The sequence below is a fragment of the Triplophysa rosa genome, linkage group LG24 (assembly GCF_024868665.1).
Source record: "Triplophysa rosa linkage group LG24, Trosa_1v2, whole genome shotgun sequence".
NCBI classification, from domain to species: Eukaryota; Metazoa; Chordata; class Actinopteri; order Cypriniformes; family Nemacheilidae; genus Triplophysa; species Triplophysa rosa.
The window spans coordinates 13,579,692-13,598,433 of record NC_079913.1 but is presented as its reverse complement, the minus strand read 5'-3'; the positions used below and the strand labels follow the sequence as shown (position 1 = coordinate 13,598,433).

The following is an 18,742-nucleotide window of genomic DNA, read 5'->3' as shown; positions in this document are numbered from 1 at the left end:
GGGATCGAGGCTACCATTGGGCCCGACCCCAGCCACAGCGCTGGGAGGTCGGATAGGGACGGTTCCTGCCCCGTCCCTCCATCTGCTGGCCCCCTCTGGGGGGCTGGCGCCCACTTACTCTCAAAAAGGAGAGTTTCCTCTCTCTCTGGGTTACCTCAGCCGCTCTCACCCTCTGCACGACGGTGAACGGCAAACTCGACGTTGCGTCATGGCGAAGCGCAATGTCGAGTATAAACACCAGCCCTCAGCACTCTCAGTCAGACAGTGCGTTGAGCTGCGCAGTCGCCAGGCAGGAAATATGGCAGAGCCAATCTCCTCCCCGGGGGGCCTCCCCCGGCAAGGAATCCGTACTGCTAGCCATCGAACCACCCTCCGCGGGGGCGATGAAGCAGATCAACCTCTAGTTCCCCTGTCACAGTTCTGGGAGCCCCCAGACTGTCAGGCTTGCTGAGGAAGACGATCCGTCTTGGCTACACGATTCAGTTCGCTACACGTCCTCCCAAGTTCCGGGGCCCCCTTTTTTACCTCAGCTGAGGCAGGGATGCCCCCGTACTTCGGGCGGAGGTCGCCTCCCTTCTGGTGAAGGGAGCGATCGAGCCCGTCCCACCGGCCGAGGTGTTCAGCGGGTTTTACAGCCCGTACTTCATTGTCCCTAAGAAAGGCGGAGGGTTGCTCCCTATCTTAGATCTGCGTGTTCTGAACAGGCACCTACACTAGCTGCCTTTCAGGATGGTCACGCAGAAGCGCATCCTGGCGTCCGTCAGGCGTCAGGACTGGTTCGTGGCAATCGACCTAGGACGCGTACTTCATGTCTCGATCCTCCCTCGACATCGGCCGTTCCGACGGTTCGCGCTCGAGGGACGGGCATATCAGTACAGGGTCCTCCCCTTCGGTCTGTCCCTGTCTCCACGAGTCTTTACGAAGGTCGTGGAAGCCGCCCTCCTTCCCCGTTGGGAAGGAGGTGTACGGGTACTAACTATCTCGACGACTGGCTCAAGTTTGGGCACACTCTCGAGATCTGGGGTGTACACACAGGGACCTGGTGCTCCGGCACCTAGATCGGTGGGGCCACAGGTCAACTGAGATAAGAGCAAGCTCTCCCCGGTGCAGAGCATCCTCTTTCTCGGTATGGAACTCGACTCTGTCCTCACGAGTGGCCCCGCTCACCCCCAGGGGGGGGCGCGAGGACTAGCGCGCCCGGTCAGTGTTGAACTGCCTGAGATCAGACAGTCAGTGGTCCCCCTGTAACAGGAGGCTCCTGGGATTCATGGCATCCTCGGCGGGGGTGGCCCCCCATCGGGTCGATGCATATACGACCGCTCCAACACTGGCGGCAGAGTCAAGTTCCTTGGAGAGCGTGGCACACCGGCAGCTGGCGTTGGTCACATGCTTTTCTGCCGACACACCCTAAGGGGTGCCGTGTGCAACTGGCAAGCAGTGTCGGGGCAGTGGACGGGCCCCTGCCTGCGTTGGCATTCAACTGCCTAGAGTTGTGGGTTGTGCTACTTGCATTGAGGGACTTCCTCTCGTGCAGGGAAGCACGTGCTGGTCCGGTCGGACAGCACAGCTGCTGTGGCGTATTCTTCACTCACAGCAGCTAACATGACTCGCCCGACGCCTCCTCCTCTGGAGTCAGCAGGTGATCAGCTCCCTGCGAGCCACACACATCCCAGGCGTCCTGAACCAGACAGCCGATGTGCTCTCTCGTCAGTCGACGCCTCGCGGAGAGTGGCGACTCCCTCCCCGCGCAGCCGGCTCATTTGGGGCAGTTCGGCCAGGCACAGGTGGTCCTGTTGCCTCCCCGGACTCCACCCATTGTCCGCTTTGGTACTCCCTGTCCGAGGTACCCTCGGCACGGATGCCCTTGCGCACAGCTGGCCGCGGGACAAGCGGAAGTACGCTTCCCCCCAGTGAGCCTCATTGCACAGGTCCTGTGCAAGGCCAGGGAAGAGGAGCATCAAGTGGTACTAGTTACGCCCCTTCGGCCTAACCAGGACTTGGTTCTCGGAGCTGAGGCTCTGACAACAACTCCCCCCTGGCCGCTCCCCCTGGCGGACAGCTTCCCCAGGGGAAGGGGCACGTTACGGCATCCCAGGCAAAACCTGGTCTCCATGTCTGGACGGGACGAGGAGATCCTGAGTGACCCACCCCCGGTCCGGTTGGGACGTCACTCAGGCTAGGGCTTCGGCCACTGGGCGGCTATACGCCCATAGGTGGCGCCTCTTCTCGTCCTGGTGCTCTTCTCACCGAGAAGACCCGCGGAGTTGCTCGGTCGGGTACGAGCTGTCCCGTCCTCAAGAGAGCGGGGGAGTAACCTCTCCCCCTCCACACTGGGAATGTATGTAGCCGCTACGGCCGCTCATCATGACCCGAGTGCTGGGTAGCCTCTGGGACAGCACGACCTGGTCATTAGGTTCCTAAGGGGCGCGAGAGGGTGACCACCTTATCCGCGCTCCGTACCCTCTTGCGACCTAGGTGGCGGGCCTCAAGAGGCCCCGCCCCCTTCGAGCCTCTCGGGGTTGCCGCTCTTTCTCAGTCTTGATAAAGACGGCTTTCCGCATGGCGCTCACCTCCAAGAGGGTAGGGGATCTACAAGCACCCTCCGTGTCCACAGATTGCCTAGAACTCGGGGCCGGGATTCTCACGTTATCTTGAGACCCCGCCCCGGCTACGTGCCCAAGGTTCCCACCACTCTCCCGAGAGACCAGGTGGTGAACCTGCAGGCGCTCCCCACCGGGGAGGAAGACCCAACCTATCCGTGTTGTGTCCAGTACGCGCACGGCGCCTCTACTTGGACCGCACGCAGAGCCCAGAAGCTCTGAGCAGCTCTTTGTCTGTTTCGGAGGTCAGCAGGAGGGCTGTCTCCAAACAGAGGCTGGCGCACTGGATCGTGGATGCCCTCGTTAGGGCATACCGATCTCATTTCGCCCCTGCCCGTTGGGGGTGAGGCACACCCCTCGTGGGCACTGGCTCAGGGCGCCTCTCTGGCAGACATCTGCAGAGCTGCGGGTTGGGCTATGCCTAACAACTCCGTGAGGTTCTAATACCTACGCGCGGAACCGGTGTCAGCCCGCATCCTGGCAAGGTGTGGGACCGGCAGCCGGTAGGGCGTACGCCTGCGGAAGCCCTTCCCCCTCCGGGGGGAGCAGTGGCGATCCCGCCTCACTTCTTTCCCCTCGGGTAAAGAACAGGCATTCCATCCATCACTAAGCACCCTTCCAGGGGACAGGCTGGGCAGAGCAGCCCTGCCCCCTTAGGCCGGGGAACAGTTGAGTTATCTCCCACATAGCTCTAACCGGACCTAGTGCTCCAGACGTGGTAACCCCCCCTCCGTGGGCTGTTCCGTCTGATGTATCCTCATGAATGGTTCCCACCTTGGCAACCCATGACCTCCCCAGGTGGACTCCCACCTTGCGGTTAACTCCTGCAGTCCGCACATTCTTCCCATGAGTTCTCCCCTGATGGTGAGACCATGTGGTGTCTCCACTAATTCCTCCCTACGGTAGGTAGTGGCCTCTGCAGCGTTTTTCCCCCCCAGGGGGGAATAATGCTTACCCAGTGGCCCGTACGGTGCCGGGCGGCTTCTCGCCATTTAGAGAATCAGGCCTCCGCCCGTGACGGCCGGCGTTAGGGGGCTTCCCAACTTTTTGTGGAAAGCTCTGGGTCCCCCTTCCTCTCCACTGGAAGGTCATAATTTCGCGCTAGCGTGTTCGTCTGACTCGCCCAGGCCAGTCAACGTCGCTCCGCAGAGATTGTGACGCGGCTCAGTGCTGTGGCGTTTTCCATAGGAACCCCATTCTGTCGGTTCGACACAACGTCGAGAGACCGACAGAAAGGGAACGTCTTGGTTACGGATGTAACCTCGGTTCCCTGATGGAGGGAACGAGACGTTGTGTCCCTCATGCCACAACACTGGCCGCCCACCCCAGCGGTCGGGGGAGGATGCTTTAGGCTCCTCAGACCAAAGGTGAATGAATGAGCACGCCGGCTTCCCTCTTATACCCGGACATCCGGGGAGGAGCCCGGCATGCAAATTTCATTTGCCAATTTTCATTGGCCTTTTCTAAATACTCAGAAGATGATAGGTTCTCAAGACAAACCCCATTCTGTCGGTTCGACACAACTTCTCGTTCCCTCCATCAGGGAACCGAGGTTACATCCGTAACCAAGACGTTAACTGTTCCTTAATTGGACCTGCATTTTAGTGTTGACCAGTTTTGTATGTGGATCTGTAACAAAATACATTTTGCAGTATGTCTTGTGGTATACTGATGCACACTATTACAATTCTATTTAAAATGACAAATTCAGACAAAAAAATTGAGCATGACAGGGCTCTTTTGGCCCATTTTTCAAAATATTAATCTCAGGCTGGCAAAAATATCAAGGGAATGGCCTACTGTAAAAAGATAGGATACAATATAATGTATAATCTATAATCACCCAGTCATCAAATCTGCTAATTCACACTTTTTTAAACATCAGCAGTTTAAAGATGGGTATAGTGCAAGTACATACGCTAAACTTTTTTTCCTGCTTCAGAAAAGACTCCGAAAGTTTCTGCAGAGAGGATTTAGTTCTATTTATAAAGTGGAAGGTTGAGATAGTGTATGAACCCATTTCTCACAAAAATTCATTTTTCATTAGTCTGGATTTCTACTGAGTGATTATAGAAAGATGAAATTCAGAGCAATGCATCACATACTACAGATTTTCTGCAGTACCTGGAAACAAAGGTCATAGAGATAAAAAGTGTTTGATTTGTACTCTAAAGACCAATATCCTCCATGGAACCTCCGAAGCACTTGAGAAAACCAATTATTCTGCCAGAGGAATGGAATTCTCTAGACGTGGTTGTGAGGATGGTCAGTCAGTGAACTATAATTGGCATTAGATATAAAACGAAGTCAATAGTCAAATAATGTGTGTTTAAAATGTGTAAGCCTAATTTATACAATAGAAGAAGCCAAAACTTGTTTGGCCCACCTGGATGAACTAAAGCATCATAATAGAAATGAACATGCATTTTTCTGTTCAGGTAACAGAAAAAGAAAAAAATAAAATATGCAAAATTGTACTTTAAAAGAGTATAGTACTCACTAACAAGGCTGCCAGTTTTCCTAAGCGCAAGGCCCACCATTACAGCTAAATAACTTTGGTAGCACTTTATTGTCCTGTTTCCTATTTACATACTGTGTACTTATTACAGTAAATATAACTGGGTAATAACTAGGTACGAACCCTGAACCTACCCCTAAACCTAAACTTATACCATACCTTATACTACCCAGTATTTTCTTAGGTAAGTATAGGTAAACGTACTGTAAAATGTAAATGTAAAATAAAGTGCAAACATAGCTTTTCTAATGCAACACCAATTGCTAAGCGGTTAATCAATCGATCAATCAATATGTAAAGATTATTATAAAGTATATAAATAAATAAATAAAATAATAAAATGTACAAAATTACACTATTACTTAGATCAGAGTATTTGTATTTCAGTGCATCTGTATATTTTTTAAAAAATGTGTGGATTTGTGTGTGTGCAATCACATGTCTCAGGGAAAGAGAGATATTAGTGTTCTCTACTAATCCGCAGCGCTCAGAACTCTTATCTGCTTCAGGAGAGATTTCACACCTCTACAGACAGAAGATCAATGGTATAATGCGGACACAGAGAGATTTGTACAAGTGAATGCATATACTCAACTTCTAAAGTACAAATACCATTACATGGACATGTATGTCTGCGAAAAGCAAGAGTATAAAACCTGTTGCACAGTCAATTAGATTGCAACCATATGTTTATACATCTACTGTATACGTTCCTACAGTAATTATATCCATGTATGTATTTTCATATGTAGACATAAATTAATTAATAATGTATTATTATAAACCAATAGACAATACAGTCACAATAATAAATACTAGCAGCAACCCTTGCATGTATGAATTATGATAACCTATGTCTGGCTTAGATTCCTTTCTGTTTTATTGCTTTTAGGGCATAAAAACCAGACCCTACTACAACAAAGAACCTCATTGTACAACATCTCCTCTTGAATTCATCACCATGGCTACTGATACTGTAGCCTATACATCTGTGACCTGTGATTGGCTGGCTTGCATAAAATGTCGGTTGTCCTCTGATGTCCTACTTAATTTAGACAATGATCCTACCTGACTGAATTTCTAACCTTTAGCCTAGGGATGAAACAACTTCCAGCATAGGTCCAATTCTTTGTGAATGTGCACGCAAGATTTCTAAAAATGAAATCTGTTATAACACAATAAAACATTTGTGAGTAATACCTTTCTTCGGAATACAAAGCTACTATCTGTGTACACGCTTTATAATGGTTAAATGATCATTTTAATGAATGCTGTAAATACTACTAACCAATTTCATACTGGATGTCATTATGTTATACTGGAATGTAACAAACACTGTCAAATTACAGGCTAATGCTCTTGTTTATTTCTTTTGCATTTTAGGCATCATGTTGATTTTACACTAATATAGCAAAAACGTAGCTCTGTAAAATATAACAACATATATATTTATAAGTTTAATTCACACTGATCCAACAAACACCAACATTCTAAATTGTCATTTACATAACAAACGTGTTCGTTAGCGTTTCTTTCATCAGTATAAATTAGCCTTTACTGCACTGTAAAAAATCTTAAAAAGTTCAGTTAAACAGCTTCATTAATTTTTTAAGTTAAATCAGATTCGCTTTATGAGTCAATTCAACTTAAATTATATTGAATTGTCTTTAAAAATCTAGTATTTTACAACTCAATTTTTTAAGCCAGTTCAATATTTATTTATCTTAAAAATGTAATGCAGCTGAAATTGGTCCATTTTTTCACAGTGTGCATTTTTTACAGTGTGCATTTTGAATCATAAGTTATATTTATTTGCCATCTTTTTTCCATTTCTGATGTTTGTACACATTTTATCTAAAGCCTAAAGTCTTCTAATATTGATGGCAGAACAATAATTTGGTATAGCAAACACTGGGCTGTACCTTTAGATAATTCTCAGCATAACCAATGGGGGACTGCAATTTGCAATATAAACATTCAGCAAGAAAATGAAAAAATGAGGCATGGGAATTTTTAGGTCGCCTCTGGGATACCATGACAACACAACCTTTCCACCCAATCTCTCTCCATCCATCTCTTTTTCTGTCACTCTTTCTATCTCTCACTGTCGTCTCAATGTCCTTCTCTTCGACATCACAATATACCCTTTGCAGGAGCTCTCTGAAATTGAGGCTGCAGGTGTTTTCTGTTCTGTCTTTAAAGCAACATGTTTGTTCTATGAAGCCAATAAAATTCTCCCAAAGCACAGAAACAAAGATGCTAAATCCTAGTAAGCTACCTTGTAATCTTCTGCTTATATCAAACTTGATCTATAAATATCATTGAGCTCACAAGTGATAGATTTGGACTGCTGTACATAGACACCAATGCCACACAAAAACTGCTCTTCATGTCAAACAAAATGGATACTTGACTTAGAATTGATTCCAAAGGAATGTTAGGATAAGGCCCTAATAACAACAAAATAGTTTAATAAAATTAAATATATAAAGGAAACATATCGGGTAAAAGGTTATTTTAATAAGGGGTCAATTAGCGATTTTTTTTATTACAGAATTTTTATTCAACATTCTTCTCAATGATTCTGTCACTTTAGAAGATATTTAGATCATAAAGCATTCATTAAGGGATTTTTTTATTTTTACCAAAATAAGGTCATGCTTATGATAACTGGTAAATATGCTTTCTCGGCTATTTGTTAAGTTTGACAATATAGCTACAGATATTTCATCCTTTTACATTGCACATTTTACATTGCATCCTTTTACATATCTCATCTCATTGCAATAAAAATGACATGTACTGTAGGCCTGCATGGAATCTGCTAATTTTTCAGAAATATCCCCCTAATTCTATGTTTATATATTTATATTACGTCAATATTACAGCCAATGTTTTTTACTGTTGTTCCATGTAAACATGCTAAGGGCATTTGACAGTTATAGCAAATATCCGTGAAAAAATTGTATTTTGTGCCATAGGAATTTCCAAAGTGAAGCTAAAAATAGTTTGATCACAGCAAATCAATGTCAGTTTTAAAACAATGGCCCAATTATTATCCAGGGGACAGATAATGATACAGTATATGCAACATGGCAAGCATATTTAGTGGTTATACCTCTGGGGAGTTAAAGCATTTATAATTGTGTCTTATTCAATTTTATTGTTCTTTGTGTACCTATTTTCAACCAAATTCTCCATGTGTTCCACCACAGTCTGCACAGATTCCATGTGGGCCTACTGAAAGGTTAAAAAGCTGATGGAGATGGTGATGTATGTGTATGAGATGAGGATGAGGATGAATGATCAACCTGTAAATGTCCAACTGCCCTGAGCCGCCTAAACCTCAAACTCAGCCACCTCAAAGCAACCATAAGAAGCAGAACATCCAATCCTTGTGCCTGAATCACACACTCACACATAGCCAAGACCACAATCCCACAGTGCCTTGCTCCCTACCTGCTTGTTTTTGAGGTCGAGCGAGAGTTCATAGTCCGAGGTTGTGGAGTGGCTGCACGTTCCATTCCTCTGTACTCTGATTGGTGAGGCAGTGTGATGCAAGCTCGGCCTCCTTCCCGCACCTCCCGTACACGTTGCTTCCCTCTCTTGCTCCTCTGTCTCTTTTTTCTCCTCCTCTTGTTCCAGTTGTGGTTGCTGAGGCACCTGGGGTTTTTCTTCTTCCTGTTCTATTTCCTGTACCTCCACCTCTTCCTTGTCCACCTGTGCACTCCCTGTCTCTTGAGCTCCACCTCCATCTCGGTCTCCATCTCCCCCTCCTTCATCTACAGATAATGTGGTGCTTTCTGCAACTTGAGGAGTCACCTGGACCTCTGGCTGGGTAGCGCTGGTATCAGGGGTGCAAGGTGAGGGCGATACAGTTTCCGCATGGGATGGTGTCGCAGTGGGAGGAGGGGAGGATGGCTCTTCACTGCTGAAAGGAGGAGAAAACGAAGAGTCAGCCTGATGACCAGGCACCATTTGACCTTGTCCTCCAGCTCAGGGGGCGTGGCCTAGGGATGGGTCAATATTAATCTCTCCGTCCCTTTTCAATTGTGCCCAGCAGGGCAAAGAGAAAGAGATGAAGTGATTGTTTTTGGGGCACTAGCCCCTATTGTCCATTCAAGGATGGACTTGAGAAAGTTACCTGACAACCATAGGGGGAGGGTGGGACAGACAGTGACTTGTGACACCCAACATGTGACACACACAGACAGACGAAACAGTCATGCAGCTAGCACTGAGTGTGTTTACATGTACAACAAAATGCTAGCATTTCAGCCATTTACTATACGTGTATAGTATGATGAATAACCTGAAAACCTGTTTACAAAATCTAGATAAAATGGTCAAAATTCAGGTCAGAAAAACCTGTTTGAGATATAAGCATAATCTTACGAATTATATGTTGGATTATAATTGGTTTAGGGTTTATGTAACTGGCACTCAATGAGGTATATTCGCTGCTCTTTACTGCACTGATGTTCTGTAACCTGTAAGAGACTGGAGGCATTCAAGCTAACATACTGCAAACCTGATGGGAACAATTGGCAGGCCATGATCTCATGTATGAAATTTGCAGTGGGGTGAGATAGTGGCATTGTGTGAAAACTATTATATATAACCAGTGACACTAAATGTTTTTTTGGCTAATCAAGCCATATATTCTATAGTTTTCATGCCTTTCAGTACATTAAATTTGTCCCTCGTTTTATGGCTGGGCATTAAACATAACATGTACCTTTGAAAATGTAATTTCATCGATATGAATTAAATCAAATCCAGTTGCAGTTTCCACATGTCTGATACTCCTTAAATGCACCCTAAACTCTTCAATTCAATGAAAATTTACATTTATTTTAAACTGCTCTGGTCCCGCTCAAAGTAGCATTTAGTGTCTTTGTTAACTTAACAGCCATCCCACCATAGAGTGATGCCCTACACTGTATGTCCCATTTTGCGTCTAGATATGATACTTCTCCAAAAACCAGAGCATTAAAGTGTATACACTATCTTAAAGAGGTGGGAGACATAACCTTTACATCACAAATGACAGAGAAAGTTCTGGCACGAAATTCTAGATGGCGCAGTCCTAAAGTCTAAACCAATCTGACATAATAACTTTATGTTCCTTCCATATCAGCAGCCAATGAGCTTGCTGCTCTACGTTTAAATCTTGGCTAGTGATCGTTGTAGCAGTGCAGGCCGTTTTAGAAACCCTCCTCCTTCCCCAGCTCCACAGGCATAGATCTTCTAAAAGGTGATCACGTAAGCAATGCAAGGTTTATTTATATATGTTAAATATGCAGCAGCAGCATTCCTTATATGCATTATTCCAGAAATGAAAAGAACTTACTTTCACTCAAATGGTTATTTTTCCTGAACCCTTTGGAGTACAAGCACAATTTTGGCATCATTTACTGAATATATAACCTTTTTTTGAGATTGTGAGATTGTCACCACTTCTTTCAATAAGATTAAGCTTAAAGTGGAAAGCTTAAGTTTTTCGTCTTTAAGTGAATTAAATATCATCGATGTCCTTCTTAAACCTCTTATTAAAACCTTACTTTTTAAATGATTACTACTGTGTTGTCAAATCTTTTTGGCACATTTTGGTTAGATATTTGCAAACCCAGTAAAAAAAACATAAAGGGCAAAAAATAAGGTTTCAGCAGCAGAAGGACAGCAGCGATTCTTTAATCACTTTTACCAGGGACGAATTGCTTAACATTAAGCAATGCCCTTCTATCAATCTTTTCCCTAATTTTGAAAATTCAGACGTCTTACTGGACATTTTACTCGGAGGAGCGGCAGCTCTGTACAAACGCTCTAAAAGACGCAAGCGGGGAAAGCGAGCGGGTGCGCTCGTCAGACTCCGACGACGCGGATTTAGGACCCCGCTGCCGAGTATACACCTGGCGAATGTCCGCTCCCTTACCAACAAAACGGACGAAATACTCTTACTCACCAGGACAAACAAAGATTTTTCCAACTCCGCTGCGCTGTGTTTCACAGAAACATGGCTCAATGACACCATACCGGACAGCGCGTTACATCTGCCGGGTTTTCAGCTGTTCAGAGCGGATCGCATTGCCGAGTCAACAGGGAAGACACGTGGTGGTGGATTATGTTTTTATATAAACGAAGGTTGGTGCAGAGATATAACAACACTGAAGAAGATGTGCTTTTCGTACTTAGAAGCGTTCTCTATCAACTGCAAACCTTTTTATTCGCCACGCGAGTTTTCCTCATTTATTCTCGTGAATGTTTACATTCCTCCACATGCTTGTGCGAGCGCGGCGCTGCAACAGCTGGCGGATTACATCACTGACACGGAGCAGCAACACCCGGATTCTCTTATTATTATTATTGGGGACTTTAACAGAGCAAACCTCTCCCGTGAGCTGCCAAAATACAGGCAGCATATCACATGCCCCACCAGAGACAGCAACATTCTGGATCACTGTTACACCACAATACGGGATGCATACCACTCTGTTCCCAGAGCAGCTCTGGGTCTCTCTGATCATTGCCTGGTTCATCTTCTTCCGACCTACAGACAGAAGCTTAAATCTGCCAAGCCTGTAGCAAGAACAGCAAAGAGATGGAGCAGCGAAACAGAGCAGGCCTTACAAGCCTGTTTCGACTGCACGGATTGGAGTGTCTTTGAAGCTGCAGCCACTGATCTGGATGAGTTAACTGACACAGTGACATCCTACATCAGCTTCTGTGAGGACATGTGTATTCCCACCAGGACTCGCTTAACATACAACAATGACAAACCATGGTTTACAATGAAACTGAGACAGCTTCGTCAGGCCAAAGAAGATGCTTACAGAAGTGGGGACAAAGTCTTGTATAATCAGGCCAAAAACACACTGACAAAGGAGATAAGAGCAGCTAAGAGAAGCTACTCTGAAAAGCTGAAGAACCAGTTTTCAGCCAACGACCCTGCATCGGTGTGGAAAGGCCTGAAAGACATTACCAACTACAAGCCATCATCCCCTCAGTCTATGGGTAATCAACGACTGGCTGACGACCTGAACGACTTCTATTGTCGTTTTGAAATGCAGAGTCTCACCCTTCACACCCGCCCTGACCCTATCTCTGCTATACCATTAACACCTCCTCTTGACACTCAACCTGCACTTAAGATCTGCGAAGAGGATGTTTGCCAGCTTTTCCGCAAACAAAAGATCAGAAAAGCACCAGGCCCAGACAATGTCTCACCCTCCTGCCTGAAAGTCTGTGCGGAGCAGCTGTCGCCCATCTTCACTAATATTTTTAACAGATCTTTGGAGCAGTGTGAAGTCCCTTCATGCTTCAAACGCTCCACCATCATCCCTGTACAGAAGAAACCCAAAATATCTGGACTTAATGACTACAGGCCTGTTGCTTTAACATCTGTGGTCATGAAGTCATTTGAGAGACTTGTACTGGCCCACCTGAAGGACATCACCAGACCACTTCTTGATCCCCTCCAGTTTGCTTACCGAGCAAACAGGTCTGTGGACGATGCAGTAAACATGGGACTGCATTACATCCTACAACACCTAGACAGACCAGGGACTTACGTCAGGATCCTGTTTGTAGACTTCAGCTCGGCCTTCAACACCATAATCCCAGACCTCCTCCTGCCCAAGCTTACCCAGCTCTCTGTGCCAACCTCTACCTGTCAGTGGATTATTAACTTCCTGTCGAACAGGCAGCAGCTAGTGAGGTTGGGAAAATTTAAATCCAGCACATGTACCATCAGCACCGGAGCTCCTCAAGGATGTGTTCTTTCTCCACTGCTATATTCACTCTACACAAACGAATGCACCTCTACAGACCCTTCTGTCAAACTCCTGAAGTTTGCAGATGACACCACAGTCATTGGCCTTATTCAAGACGGTGATGAATCTGCCTACAGAAAGGAGGTTGCTCAGCTGGCTGCCTGGTGTAGTCAAAACAACCTAGAGCTGAATGCATTCAAGACAGTGGAGATGATAGTGGATTTCAGAAGGAACCCTCCATCACTTCCTCCCCTCACCATCCTGGACAGCACTGTGGATACTGTGGAGTCATTCAGGTTCCTGGGCTCCACCATCTCTCAGGACCTGAAGTGGGAGTCCCACATAGACTCCATTGTAAAGAAGGCCCAGCAGAGGTTATACTTCCTCCGTCAATTGAGGAAGTTCAACCTACCACAGGAGCTACTGACCCAGTTCTACTCAGTGGTCATCGAATCTGTTCTGTGCACTTCAATTACTGTTTGGTATGGCTCGGCCACCAAATCAGACCTACGAAGACTACAACGGACAGTTCGTAGTGCTGAGAAAATTATTGGTGCTCCTCTGCCCACACTTCAGGACCTGTACGATTCCAGAGTGAAAAACAGGGCAAGAAAAATCATCATTGACTCCACACACCCAGCACACAAACTCTTTGATCTGCTGCCCTCTGGCCGGCGCTTTAGAGCACCAAACACCAGGACTTCCAGACACAGAAGCAGCTTCTTCCCCCAGGCAATCTCCCTCCTAAACAGATAACTGCTCCTTAAGAGCAATATTCCACTTCCACTACTCCTATAGTGTGCACTACAGTGCCTTATTATATCTACATCTTATGTATACATGTATATAACACTACCTCTACTTACTAAATTATCCATTTGCACAAGTGTACATACAATCTGTTAATATGTTTATTCTACTATATACTACCCTGTACAATGTCTCTTATATGTTATTATCCCCCATTTTCTGTAAAATAGTCTTTATTTTATATATGCACAATTTAGAATCTTTTAGACTGTAAATCGTATTATATTGTATTGTCATTGTGTTGAATGTCTGTACTAGAAGCTTCCAACACCAAAGAAAATTCCTTTTGTGTGCAAGCACACTTGGCAATAAAGCTCTTCTGATTCTGATTCTGATTCTGATATCAGATTGTTAACTGATTGGGCTGTATATAAACATAAGTACTGTGTATATGATCTAATTTAGTAAAAATGCAGCCCAAGGTATTTTGCGTCACTTTGGCAGTGTAAAGACAGGAAGTACCAGAGAATTCCACTGGTTCAAAATACCATTAAGAGTTCCAAGGGCATCGCTTATGCCAATGGCCTTACTACAGCAGTCTTGGAGTTAAGGAGATACTTCTTAATAGAGTCTGTGGGAATGCAGATGACAGCGTTTGGCCATATGTTTTGCGTGTCAAATGGCAGGCGAATATTAATAAGGGACCACAGATCACTCATCACATATCATAAGCCTGTTTATTTTTGTTTTCCTCTTTACCTGTGTCACTTTAGCTCACTGTTTCCATTTGTCTTCACCTGTCATTCTGTTTTGGCTATACCCTTTATGCCCCCTGCGTCCTCTACCCACTTGCACACTTCTATCTCTCGCTTTCCATCTCTGACCCTTTCTCTTTTAGCATCAGCAAGTGTGATTGTGTATGTGTGTGAGACACTGAGAGGCATTAGAGCACTCAGGCCCTGTGTGCGTTTGTCTAAGCACAGTCTAATATCACAGAGTGCTAGTGGACCAGGGCAGGTCACAGTCAGAGCACTGCACATGGACAGGCTTTTAAAAGGCTCTGGCGACATCAATGTATGCATGAAGCAGTGAAACTCAATTATCTTTCATTCCAGATCACATGGCAATGGGGACGACAAATCAGAAAATCGCTGATTGTAAATGGAGTCAGTCTTGATGGTTGATAGGTTGTTTGCATTGTTTTGCAGGATTGTATATGTAAAATTATGGATGGTGCACAATTTCTGGCTGTTGCATGCAGTTGAATTGGATTCACATATCTGGCTTTCTAAAGCTTCTTGAGGATGGAGAAAGTGAGTAGGGGCACAAGATATGTCAGGGATTGCAAGGACAGAGAACCCAGGCGCAGACAGAAGTAGGTGAAAATAAAGATTTTAATAATAAACACAAAACAAAAACCCACGAGGGGGTAAAACAACAGTACAAGGGTATAATACACAAAGGGTTGACAGGAACATAGACTAACTACACTTGACTAGACTAAAGACAACACTTGACAAAAACTATGACAAACTAGACTAAAACAGAAAGATTCCTTGGAGCAAATGATAGCCACAAGTCTTCTCAGAGGAACACAGCGATGCAAGCAACGTAAGCCACAATGAAACGCACAAATCAAAATGAACCAGCACAAGACAGAAAACACAAGGGTATTAAATAGGGAACCAAATCAAGAGGGGAACAGGTGCGGGGCATGAAATCATTAACAATCAATAATGAGGAAACGAGAGGGCGGGAACAAAGACGAGACCGGAGAGAGCTCATAGCACGCCAAAACAAACAATGCCATGTCTCTCTCCACACTAAACACGTGGGGCTGTCATGACCCTGCCACAAGACTAGAAAGCATGACAAGGTGAGGCAGGATCATGACACAATAACTCTGTTTCAAAATATAGTAAGATGCCTACATAAAATAAATGTTAAAACTTTAATGATGTGCCCCAGACCCAAAAAAACATACAATTTGGAAAGAACCATCAGAGCCAAACATTAAAAACCAATACTGATTGCAAATCTAAAACCTCTACAAAGGAGGACGAACTACAGTTAAGATATAATCTGCCATAGAAGGCAGCAAGGCATGTTCCGTAGGTTTTGGAACAGAGCTAGTGTGGTTTCTCTGTCAAACAAGAAATGTTGGCAAAACAAAAGTACTATTGTACTGGGTTCCAATTTTCAGCCTTTCAAAACATGGCAAGATTGCAACAGTACAAGATCTTAAAAAAGCACAAAATAAATACTACCTCACACTAAAACAGCATATTCAAACCAACATGGATATAATTAACCTTGAAAATACGACAAATTATCCTGTGTCTCCATATGATATGTGTTTAAATAAATGCATGTACCCGATTTCATCAAGGATTTCTGGCGTCGCCGTCGGGATTGAAATGAGTGATAAAGATCAGCTCCTTCCAGAAATGGCTAAGGCGATAAGATAGGAGTCAGTGAGCACGAAATCAGAACATTACAGGGAACATATGCAGTGTGGCACAGGATATCCCCAAGGGAGGAAAAGGATTGGAGGAATAAAAGTGGCAATCAGGGAGCTTGACAAAATAATACTGGAGTTCAGGGAGAAAACACTGCTTATCTTTTCATCCTCTGAATAAAAGTAAAAAAGCACTTGTTTAGCATGCAGTAATGCATAATGCAGTATGTCATAGGCCTACATTAAATATTAGAAATAATGTCTTCCAGTTCTATTGGAATAATAATGTGTTCAAGATATTTTAGGACCTGTTCTTTTATAATAATAAAGGTCATACGCTTAGCTTTCCTTTAAATTTATGCATTTCACAAGTATCCGTTTAAAAAGAAGACTGCAAAGGCAGCGAAGTGAGAAAATACAGTATATATTAAACACCTTTAAGAGCCCTCTAAAATAATTAGTCACTGTTGAAACTTTATATTCATTTTGTTTTAACACATGGCTTCTGTTGACAGGCAGTTAAAAGAGAAACCACTAAGATCATCCCTATTATGATATGTTACCATTATTACAAGCTTGCCATTGGGAAGGTAAGGTAAGAAGAAAGATTTGAACATGCTCAAGATTCTTGTTTACATTTAACAGAAAATTTACAGATTGCACTCTTAAATGTTTACAATTGTTTAAAGACTTACAATAATCAATGGAACACTGATAAAAGTAGTTTGCTTTCCTTAAAACATTGATTTGTGTGATGGTCAGCTGGTTATGACGAAAACTCATATTACCATGAATAAGCTTTATCTTCTGATTAAGATACCATATAATAAAATGCACTGATAATTTTTGCGTTATAGACCAAGGAGCAGGTTTAAACAATATGTAGTCAAGATTTCATATTTTGAGAAAAATGGGCTTCAGACATAACTATACTGTACATTGCCACATAGAGCCAGTCCATCTGACTGTATGACTGTAAGTCGAATCCATTCAATTTACAACTTCCAGTAAAGTGGAATATATGAATAATAGATGTTGAAATACAGCTTCCCTTTAACAGTTGGCACTAGCAAAGAACAAAAATAGACCGTGCTAAAAAAACAGAACTCCCATTGTCTGTGTAAATATCTGCCTTCCTATAAGGTATTTTGCCTGTGTTGTTCATTTTGCAGGTTTTGCATCTGCAACTTGTAAATAGTTAGAAAAGCCATGAGCGGCTCGTGGAGAATGTTTCTTGTTGTTTTTTTGTCAAGCACAGGCATATCATTTTCTCGAGGACAAAGGGAGAACAAACAAAGAGCGAGGGGATGCGAAAATACGTAGAAGTGAGGAGTCACAGGGCTACTGGGAAATCAAAAGACAAAGTGCGTGAACTAGAGCGCACACAAATACACACTTCAGGTGAAATGGTAGAGAAAGGCTGGTGCCATGCAGCATGACAGATATCCACACACACAGCATTACAGACAATGTGTGTGTGAGTACACTACGTGAGTGCAATGGCAGTAAAAGCAAGTGAAGTGCCGTCTAAGTTGAAGCTTCTTTTAAAATTAAATGAACTCGCTCTCTCTGCCCTTGTCTCGTTACATCTCCTTCTCTGACATCACCTATATTTTTTCCTTTCTGATCTCTCTGTGTGTGCCTCTCAAAATGTTCCTCTCCGACTATGATTCACGTTTTTGTATTTTTAGAACAATTCCATCTCCTTTTCATTATAGCTCAATTTTGTCACGGATACGAGGAGGAGAACCCAATTGCAGGCAGGCGTGAGTGCAGGGATAACAAAAGACTTTATTTCACAACTAAAAACACAAAATGAACACCCACGATGGGGCAAAACAAAAACCAAAGAACACTAAAACAACTCACTTAACTAAACAGGATCACGGACAGGACAAGGCAAGGCTGAGACGCTGGGTCACACGAAACACACCAAACATAGTACAATCCACGAGCACAGGACAAAGAAACATGAGGGTATATATAGGAAAGACAAACGAGGGATAACGAGCGAGGGCAGGTGTGGAACATAAGACACGAGATGAAAGCAATACAAGAAACGAGAGGGGCGGGGCCAATGACGAGACACTGGAGAGAACATATATTATTGTCAAAAGGACAATAATATGTTTCTCTCCACACATAACCAAAGGCTTTGTCATGGCTCTGCTACAGGACCAAGAAAAACATGACTAAATGAAGCAGATGTCATGGCTCATTTAGTCATGTAGTCCTCTCGTTTCCTTGTTATCTTTCCCTGAGTGTTTTATTACCCACACCTGCCCTGTGTCATTATCCCTCGTTTGTCTCTCCCTATAAATACCCTCTTGTTTCTTTGTCTTGTGTTCGTGGATTATGTTGTGTATGCATGTGTACGGTTTATGTGCCTTGTACCTTGTCCAGTGTTCCTGTTCCCAGCCTTGCCCTTGTTCCGTGAGTCTTGTGTTCTACCCTGTTGTGTTTTGATTTAAGACGTTTGGTCGAGTCCTTTAGTTTAGTTTTGCTATTCTTGTTTTCGTTTTGCCCCCACGTGGGAAGTCTTTTGTTTTATATATTTCTGAGTTCCGTTTTCCCCATTGAGGGTGTTTTGTTTCTGTTAATAAATAAAGTCTTGTTTTTGTTAACCCCTTCACTGCTGCCTGCA

The 18,742-nt window shown here is 44.2% G+C and overlaps 1 protein-coding gene across 4 annotated transcripts in view; it reads right to left on the bottom strand.

Moving 5' to 3' along the window:
- iqsec3a (IQ motif and Sec7 domain ArfGEF 3a) overlaps positions 1-18,742 on the bottom strand; it is a 207,817-nt gene that overhangs the window by 134,415 nt on the left and 54,660 nt on the right. For 3 of the 4 annotated variants that reach the window (XM_057323667.1, XM_057323666.1, XM_057323664.1), the window contains exon 3: positions 8,578-9,049. In XM_057323667.1, coding sequence (XP_057179650.1) covers positions 8,578-9,049 — 472 coding nt within the window. The remainder of the gene's footprint in view (positions 1-8,577; positions 9,050-18,742) is intronic. The other variant, XM_057323665.1, reaches the window with a different exon arrangement.